Source organism: Pleurodeles waltl, chromosome 12 (assembly GCF_031143425.1).
Source record: "Pleurodeles waltl isolate 20211129_DDA chromosome 12, aPleWal1.hap1.20221129, whole genome shotgun sequence".
Taxonomy (NCBI): Eukaryota; Metazoa; Chordata; class Amphibia; order Caudata; family Salamandridae; genus Pleurodeles; species Pleurodeles waltl.
Genome location: NC_090451.1, coordinates 96589861 through 96600033, shown reverse-complemented (window position 1 = coordinate 96600033; position 10173 = coordinate 96589861). Strand labels below are relative to the sequence as shown.

General features: G+C 46.2%; 1 protein-coding gene across 1 annotated transcript; it reads left to right on the top strand.

The window, feature by feature from the left end:
* The first annotated feature begins 648 nt into the window (after window positions 1-648).
* On the top strand, window positions 649-1587 carry LOC138267069 (olfactory receptor 1f45-like). Its single transcript, XM_069215916.1, has one exon. The coding sequence runs from the start codon at window positions 649-651 to the stop codon at window positions 1585-1587; it is 939 nt and encodes a 312-aa protein (XP_069072017.1).
* The last annotated feature ends 8586 nt before the right edge of the window (window positions 1588-10173 follow it).

Here is a 10173-nt window from a genome sequence, read left to right as displayed (position 1 = left end):
CAAACTCCTCGTACATGCCTACAGAGCCCTCCACAACATCGGACCCAGCTGCATCAACCACCACATCACCTGGTACTCCCCTTCCAGACCTCTCTGCTCCTCCCAGCAGTCACTCGCCACCATACCCTGCATAAAGAAGTCCTCAGCTGGAGGAAGATCTTTCACCTACCTGGCAGCAAAAGGTTGGAACACCTTACCTCTCCACCTCAGGCAGTCGCCGTAGCTACCTCAATTCAAAAAGGACCTCAAGGCCTAGCTCTTCGGCTGAACCCTGTGGACATACCCCACTGCACCTTGAGACCCTATGGGTGAGTAGCGTGCTCTAAAAATGATTGATTGATTGATTTGACCTTTAGATTTACACCCTATTCATGAGAACGTTGTGATGTAAAATGCTGTTTTTTCATAATGTTCTCACCTATCTCTGCTAGAGGATGTCATATGTACTAATTTTGCTCACTTGCTTGATCATGCTTGCTACAAGTATACACAGCCGGCCGCTCTCAACATTAACCAGTTGCCACTTGTGATATCATTTGCCATGTCATCTTTGACCTAATGTATGAAGTCATGAGCAGTGCCTTGGTGGAATACCTTGATGCTGGACTATAAATAAAACTCTTTTTACCCTTTACAGATCCACACCAAATGGAGAGGCGAAACCAGAGCTCTGTATCAGAGTTCATTCTCATTGGATTTTCTAGTCACCCAGACCAGCCGATCCTTCTCTTCCTTGTATTTCTCACCATATACACAATCATCCTGCTGGGAAACCTCACAATCTTCTTTACTATCAGGTTGGACTCTAGACTCCACACACCAATGTACTTCTTCCTGAGCATCCTTGCCTGTGTCGACATCTGTTTCACATCTACGACAGTGCCCAAACTGTTGGCGGACCTTTTGTCAGTGGAAAAAGCTATTTCTTTCTCTAATTGCTTCATCCAGCTGCATTTTTTTGCCTCATTTGGCAACATGGGCAGCTTTTTGTTGGGAATTATGGGCTTTGATCGATATGTAGCAATATGTCACCCTCTGCATTATATGCAGATCATGAGAAGGCAGCTATGTGTGTCACTAGTGCTCTGTGCCTGGGTGATTGTCTCTCTTCATTCATCAGTACACAGTGTTTTGGCTTCCAAGTTGGACTATTGTGGCTCCAATGAAATCCATCACTTCTTTTGTGATCTCCCACCTCTTCTGAAGCTCTCGTGTTCAGACACTAACGCTAATGAGCTTCTACTTTTCACTGAGACAACTGTGATCTTGGGAGCCCCTCTGATTTGTATTCTCATCTCCTATATTCTGATTGTGATGGTCATTCTGAAAATCAAGTCTACTGAGGGAAGAACAAAAGCTTTTTCCACCTGCTTCTCCCATCTCACCTGCACAGTCCTATTTTATGGCCCAGTGCTCTTTACATACATCCGCCCATCCACAGTCTATTCCCCAGAGAAGGACGTAGGGATAAGTGTAATGTACACTGTGGTGAATTCAATGCTGAACCCATTTGTATACAGTGTCAGAAACAATGACATGAAAGAAGCTCTTAAAAAAGTTAAAAGCAAAATTCAATGGTGTAGATAAATCTGTATGAAGAAAACTGGAAGCCTCTGATACTTTTCAAAGAGAGAGAAGTGGAATGACAGTAAACATCTGTTAATTTTTAAGTAACAGTTTATTTCACTACACAACACAAAAGGCCATTACAGATTTCCACTATTACCCTTGAAAATTACATACTTGTTTCTCACATTCAATGTGGCTGTCAGACATTCTATATTTACACGTCACACATTGCCAACATGACTCATTTCACTCTCAGTGATACAGCCCACTTAAACATGCATCTGGGCTACACTTTCATAAAACAAATGATTAAACACATACATGTACAGAAACAGAAATAAACATAAGTGAAAATTTACTAACATTTAGCACTGGGTTGTCATTACAAAAATGAGGCAAACCCAATGCCAAGTGTTGTGTTGGGATTTAGTTCCAAATGGAAAACATGAATTTCAATGGAAGATTACCTAATCTTACCTTGACTGCTTTCAGTCAAGGGAGCAGTATGTGGGTGGTACATTATGGTTCCCATGTAACCACCTATGGGTTTGACACAAATCCCTATCTGTTAATATTTGCTAGTGGGATTTGCACCAATAAAATTTTGCCTTGTTGATGCATGTGTAATGTTGGAGCGAGTTTAAAAAGTCTTCAAGGGGCATGGCCAAGATGGCGGATGGATAGGACGTGTTTCTTAGTCTCTCAGTGTTTGTGCAGTACCACACCATAGCTATGTGTACACTATCTATAACATTTAAAAACCATTTTGATTTTTTTGATTTTTCTGCAATTTTCCCTGATTTGCATTTTTAATACATCCTATACATCATGTCTCTGGCTGGTTCTACAAGTGGAGCCATGGAGTCTGAGCCGGCTAACCTGGAGGATTACCAGTTAACCAGTTAACCAGTTGGAAAGCTTTTGCAAAGGGATGGGGATACCTGCCCGAGGAGCCACCAAGAAGGTGGAGTTTCAAATGGCACTGAGGGCCTGGGCAGAGTCCCACTCCCAAGAGGATGATGATTGGGGGAGCATGTGAACGGCTCTCCTGAGGAGCTACCTGCAGCAATTGAGGGGGACACCCCTGGAGTTATGCTACCTGTGAGGACAGAAAGCAATGTTTCTAATTATGGCCTGACCACAGAGAAAAGGAGAGAGAATTACAGCTGGAGTTGGCAAAATTAAAAATAGAGGCTGAGAGGGAAGCCAAGGAAGCTGAAAGGGAAGCTGAAAGATCTAGCTGGAAGGGAAGCTGATAGAGCTGATAGAGGCTTAGCAGAAAATAATATATTCCTGGCTCATGAACTAAGTCTAAAAGAGCTAGAACTCAAGGCCATGCAGGCAGATTCCTGAGCGATGGTGGCAGCATACATACAGTGCCTGATGGAGACAAGAAGGTTTGTGTACACAACGGTTTGGTGCCCAGTTATGTGGTAGGAGATAACATTGATAAGTGGTTTTCTGCTTATAAAGTTGCAACGAGGGTACATGGTATTCCTGAAGGGCACTAGGGGGCAGGTCTGGGGAAACACATGCTACCACTTGGGAGGGACATACTTCTTTCATCAGAGGTTGGGGACCAGACCAAATACACTCCCATGAAAGCCATTTTGACTCCCAAATTTGAACTGACCCCTGAGAAGTATTGCTAGAGATTCAGGGACAGCCAGAAGACCCCCATCCAGTCATTCACGGGTAGATTTCATTGATTACTCTAGTAAGGCACTGAATGGATGGGTGTGGGGCAACAAAGTCAATGATTATGTTGGGCTGTATAATTTAATCTTGAGAGAGCACATGCTCAGTATCTTGCTGAGTAGGCGGACCAATGGACTAGCACCAGAGTGTCCAGAAAGGTATCTGAGAAGGGGACATCCATAAAGGTGATCAGGCCAGAAAAAAGAGGGAAGTAGGTATTTAAAAATAAGGTGTTCTCCAAAGGCCCCCAAAATAATTCCCGAGAGTAGTGGTAACCAGTCCCAGTCCAATCCTGAAAATAAAGGGTTATATGACCATAGCTCAGGGAAAAGGGTACCCCAATGTACAGAGTGTTCCACGTATGGCCACTCTAAGAGCAACTCCAAATGTCTCAAGAGGGCACAGCCTCCAAATAGTGAGCAGACACATGGAGTGGCCAGTGTAATGCTCGGGAAGGAGATTGTCCCAGCTAGTTTTGGGGACCACAGAGAGATAACCCTAGTGTCCCTGAGGGATAATGATACAGTAACAAAAGCCGACATGCCTGCCAATACGTCCAAGTGGGTCACCATTAATGGACAATGGGTGGAGACTGTGCGTGACACAGGAGCCAGCATGACCACCGTCAAGTGTCAGCTGGTGTCAGCAGAGCAGGTCCTACCGAACACATTCCACCAAGTCATAGTCACCGACAATCATGAGACCCATTTAAATCTTCTGGTGGCTCTAGTTGCCTTTGAGTGGGGGTGTCTCTGGTACTCTGAAAGATGGTGTGAGCCCTGCTATACCGATAGATTCTCTCTTAGGCAATGAACTAGAGCACACTACCTGGAGGAGATGATGGGATTGCCTGAGTGGGTCTGTAGAACCACATGGTCCATGCCTGCCAGGGAAGGGAGTCAAGCGCATCTGGAGCCTGGACAATGGCCCAGACAGCTGCCAAGGAGAGGGACAAGAGAGGTGGGAAACTGGTCCCTGAAGTTCCTGCAGTGGAGGTTGATGGGGTCTCTGAGGAGGAGGCCCTTGAGCCAATCAGGATGACATTGCCACTCTAGGTGATCTACCTGAGCTTGCTGGCTGGCAAGTTGAGGGTGGGTCCACCAGGGATTAATTCTGCAGAGTGCAGAGAGAGTGTCTGACTCTTAAGGGCTTAAGGCAACAGGCCTCAGCCCATGCAGCTGGTGAAGCTGTGGGGATCACCTAATCTACTGGGAAAATGATCTCCTCTACAGCGAGCCTATGGCTCTGGGTGCTGGGGCAGCCCATGTGCTGGTGGTCTTCCAGCGTTACCAGACCTTCCTACTGGGTTTGGCTCATGACATACCCCTGGCAGGACATTTGGGCAATACAAGTCATTCACCACTTGCCACCCACTTTTATTGGCCCAGAATGAAGACAGTCTCAGATACATTCAGCAGGTCCTTTCACACTTGCCAGGCTGGTGGGAAATCAGGGGAAAAGCTGAAAGCCCCCCTGATCCCACTTCCTGTCATTGGCAATTCCTTTGAAAGGGTGGGCATCAACGTTATTGGTTCATTGGACCCAAAGACAGCCCTAGGCAACAGGTTCATCCTGGTCTTGGTGAACCAGGCCACAAGCTACCCAGAGGCAAGCCCTCTGAGGACGGTGACTGCACCTGTGGTAACCAGAACTCTGATGGGGATCTTTACCCGTGTGGAGGTTCCCCAAAAAGATAGTCTCTTACCGAGGCACTAACTTCATGTCTGCATACATGAAGTTCCTGTGGGATGCTTGAGGTATAACTTATAAGTTCACAACACCCCACCACCCCCAATCCAATGGTCAATTTGAAAGATTCTACAAGACCTTGACAGGCATGATTTCAGGTCTATCTGAGGGGTAAATGGGACATCCTCTTGCTATGCCTTCTCTTTGCCTACAGGGAGGTGCCACAGAAAGGAGTCAGGTTCAGTCCCGTCAAACTCCTCTATGGCTACCCTGTCAGAGGACCTCAGAGCATTGTCAAGGAGGGGTGGGAGAAAGCTCCTAGGAAACCCGTCCAGGATGTGGTCAGCTACAAAATGGCCCTCCAAACCAGATGTACCACTTCTGGAAAAAGGTGAAGAACAACCTAGAGGCCAGCCAGGAATTAATGAAATGCTGGTATGACCAGAAGACCACTCTGGTAGAGCTTCAGCCTGCCAAAAAGTATGGGTTATGGAGCCAGTAGAGTCCAGAGTTCTCCAGGACCGCTGGACTGGCCCATGCAAAATTAAAGAGTGTAAGGAGGAGGCCAGTTACTTAGTTCACCACCAGACCCCTAGGAACAACCTAAGGGTGCTCCACATCGACAGACTCAAGTCTCACTGTGGGAGGTCCGAAGTGAGCATGCTCTTTGTGACAGATGAGGGTGTAGAGGAGGAGAGTGAACCTCTCCCTGATTTTCTCTCTGCACAAGAACACGATGAGTCGGTGAAGGGTGTCAACCTCTGCATAGCAGCAAGGTAATTGTTACCAGTTGCTGGGACTTTTTGCCTCACTGCTTCCACTCGCCCCTGGACTCACACATCTGTGCATCCATGACATTGACACGGGAGACAGTCCCCCTGTAAAGAACAACATTTACAGGTTGTCAGACAGGGTGAGAGGCAGCACCCCAGAGGAAGTCCTGAAGATGCTAGCTTAGGGGTGATTGAGCCCTCTAGCAGACCCTGGTCCAGCCCCGTTAGTTGTTGGTACCAAAGGCTGGCCCACCAGGTGCCAAAACCTGAACTTCGGTTCTACATGGACTACAGAAGCCTCAGTTCCATCACCAAGACTGACACACACCCTATCCCCAAAGCTGATGAGCTTATTGTCAGGCTAGGTGCTGCCAAATTCCTCACTGCCTTTTGACTTAACATCAGGTTACTGGCAGATTGTCTTGAATGAAGGAAGCAAAACAGAGGTCAGCATTCTCAACCCCTAAGGGCCACTACTAATTCCAGCTGATGCCCTTTGGCTTGAAGAATGCACCTACGTTCCAACAGTTGGTTAACAGGGTCCTGGCTGGCAAGGAGGCTTTCTGTGCTTCCTACTTAGATGGCATTGCTGTCTACAGTGCCAGCTGGAAGGAACACCTGCATCACCTTCAAGAGGTGCTTCAGGCCCTGCAACAGGCAGGCCTGACAATCAAGACCAGCAAGTGCCAGATTGGGCAGGGTTCTGTGGTGTATTTGGGTTACCTGGTCGGTGGTGGCAAGGCGCAGGCCCTTCAGGCCAAGGTTGACACCATCATGGCCTGGCAACCACCCAAACTAAAGAGAGGGCCTTTCTAGGTCTCACTGGCTACTACAGAAGATTTGTTAAGGGCTATGACACCATAGTTACCCCCTTAACTGAGCTGACTTCAAAGAAGCAGCCCAGGTTGATGAAATGGACAGAGGCTTGTCAGAAAGCTTTTGATTCTCTCAAGGAAGCAATGTGCACAGCACCTGTGCTCAGGGAACTTGATGACTTTCAAAGAATTAATTGTGTAGTCGGACGCTTCAGAGCATGGCCTAGGGGCAGTCTTAGCACAGCTGAATGAGGAGAGCTTAGACCAACCAGTAGCCTTCATTAGCAGGAGGTCACTTTCATGGGAACAGAGGTGAAGTACAATTGAAAGAGAAGCATTTGCTGTGGTCCGGGCACTGAAGAAGCTGAGACCATACCTGTTTGGGACTCACTTCTGGATTCAGACACAACACTTGTCCCTCAGATGGCTCATGTAAATGAGGGGTGAAAATCCTAAACTCTTGAGGTGGTCCATCTCCCTAGAGGGAATGGACTTTACAGTGGAGCATCTCCCGGGGACTAACCATGCAATACTGATGGTCTCTCCAGATTCTTCCACCTTAGTGAAGAGAGCTCCCAGGTGGTTGGGGTAGCTCTCCCTACTTTCAGCTGGGGGTGACACATGTTAGACTTGACAACCTGAGGGTGATCATTGCCAACTTTTTCCCTGCATCCCTCCATTTTTTGATCTTGTTTTTGCTGCTTTTAGGACTCTGCACACTTTACCACTGCTGATCAATGCTAAAGTGCTTGTGCTCTCTTCTCTAAACACGGTAACATTGGCTTCTACCAAATTGGCCTATTTAATTTACCTATAGATCCCTAGTAAAGTGCACTAGAGCTGCCCAGGGCCTGTAAATTAAATGCTACTAGTGGGCCTGCAGCACTGATTGTACCACCCACATGAGTAGCCCATTAACCATGTCTCAGACTTACCATTCAAAGGCCTGTGTGTGCAATTTCACTGCGACTTGGACTTGGCATTTAAAACTGCATGCCAAGTCTTAAACTCCCCTTTAATGACAAATAAGTCACCCCTAAGGTACCCTAGGTAGCTCGTAGGGCAGTGTGCTATGTAAGTAAAAGGCAGGACATGTACTTGTACGTTTTACATGTCCTGGTAGTAAAAACACCCAAAGTCATTTTTCACTGCTGTGAAGCCTGCTCCTCTCATAGGCCAGCATTGGGCATTGCCTTATATCCCATTAAGTGATAAATTCTGATCTGAAATTAGTGGCATTGTCATGTTTGGTATGGTTGGAATGGTATTGAGAAGTCCTGCTTATTGGTGAAATTGCATTTAACATTACTATTTTATAAATGCAATTTTTTTAGAACGTAGGCATTTCTCTGCACTTAGTGCTCTCTGTGCCTTACAGCCTATCTCCAATCCAGTTTTGGTCTGTGCTGGTTGACAGCTCCCCTTGAAAATCCAAACAGACAGCTATTAACACAGGACACTCAGCTGCATCTGCATTCATTTGCATACTGATGTGTCTTCCTGGGCAGGATGTGCGGAGGTGCTCTCACTTACACTCATAACCCCCCACAGACCTTCTTGCAGACAGAGATGAGTTGAAAGGAAACTAGTGCACGTTAAAAGCTCTCTTTCAGGTTTTCCCTGCTTCAAAGGCACTTTTGGGTATATATATGCTGGTTCTGTAACCCCCTCAAATCAGGCACTTCTGGACCTACAACTGGACTCAGTCAGACGCACTGCCGTGCTGCCCAAGGGACTCATCTGGACTGCTTTTCTGGAAGGACGGCTCTCCTGCTGTTGCACTGCTGCCTGCTGCTCCCTGACTTTTCTGGAAGGACTTTGCCTTCCTCCACAAGTGATCTACAGGGGACTGGACTGAGCTTTCCTACTGTTAGGAAGTCTCAGGATCATCAAAAACTTCACCAGAGGGAGAAAATCCACTGCTCTGGAAAACTGATGCAACGTCTGCAAAAATCAATGCGTCACCTGCAGAATCGATGCAGCGCCTGTCTCTCGGCTGAAAATCTCTGCAGCCCCCACCCAATTGACGCAGCCCATGTTTCATCATTGCAATGCGTTTTAGATTTTCCACGCATCATCCCTGGGCATCAAAATATTCCTGCACTGCAGTAAGAGCCCAGGCTGACCCAAGAAATCGAAGCATAACCTTGCCCGAGAGGAAAGAATTGATGCATCGCTTTACTTTTCGATGCATCACCTCCTCTGCGGCCCTCTGCATCATTATTTTTTAGGTATCCCAGGTACTTTGTGCTAAAAAGATACACCCATTGATTTCTATGGATTAAGACTTACCTAAACTTCTAAAAAGTTATATCTTGACTTGTGCATATTGGATTCTTGTCATTTTAATCTTATTTTATTCAGCTAAATATTATCTATCTTTTAAACTAGTGTGGAGTACTTTTTGTGGTGTTTTCACTGTGTTGCTGTATGAGTTATTGCACAAATACTTTACACATTGCTTTCTACGTTAAGCCGCCTACCTGTTCTGTGCAAAGCTCCCAGAGGGTGAGCACAGGAACATTTAGGTTGTGTTGTGACTTATCCTGACTAGGATTGTGGTCCCCACCTGGACAGGGTGCATACCTGTGCCAACTAGAGACCCAATTTATAACATGATACATTCATGGACCATGGGGGATTTTTGCTCATCGAAAGCATACTCCGGTGATGGGCAAACTGATTTGAAAGGAGGTTCAGGCTGGTAACTGTTCAGCATTGTGCTCAGGGCCAATCACACATAAGACAGATTTAGCTAAGATGTATTATCCCTGGAGGCATGAAGAAGAATATCCTATAGCTGATGGTGTACAACACAAGACTATTCTTGAGTTACCTGGATTCGTATGCACAATCCTGTAATGAAATGACAAATCAAATTGGACTCAGTTCATTTTCTGTCTGCATATTGTTTGCAGCATTGTTTCTAACTCAAAAAAAGTAGAAGACAGGAATTGAAATGGCAATCATATTTTGTTTTCCAAGCCAATATCAGGAGTATCAGGAGTATCTGAATACCTTTAGTGAACAGGACACTTCTACCACCTCAAGATTGTTATCATCAAATACAAGGAGAATTAGGTGCCAGGTTACCATGAAGCCTGAAAACACATGGTTATAAGGGCTCATGGGTCTGTGTTGCCTCCAGAAGCAACAGAGAAAAGTGCAGCAAAAAAGCAAAAGTAGCAATATTTTGGCGACAGGCACAGCAGCCCAGCCAGCAAACAGCACTGCGATGCCAGCTTGAGCTGGGGAACGAAATGTCTGATGTCGGAGAGAAAGCAGAATACAGTATAAAATGTGCGCTTACTCTGGTATCATGTAGACACGTTGTTCCGAGCATGACACACACGCTGCTGCATCCTCCTTCAATCTCCATCTATTGTGGGAGTAGTGTGGATGGAGCTACTGTAAGGGCGCCTCTGGAGCAGCATGTGTTTCACATTTCACGCCGCAAAGGGCTTGGGGTGAGTAGAAAGCTAAGGGTGTAGTGAATCCTAGTTTGTTTTAATGGGATAACGGGAGTTAGCTTAGCTTTCGCTTGCAGACTCGTGCCCCCGTCACCTAGTGACTTTTAACCTACTTAGCTTGCTCTGTCTTAGACCATTTATTTAATTAAATCTTTTAAA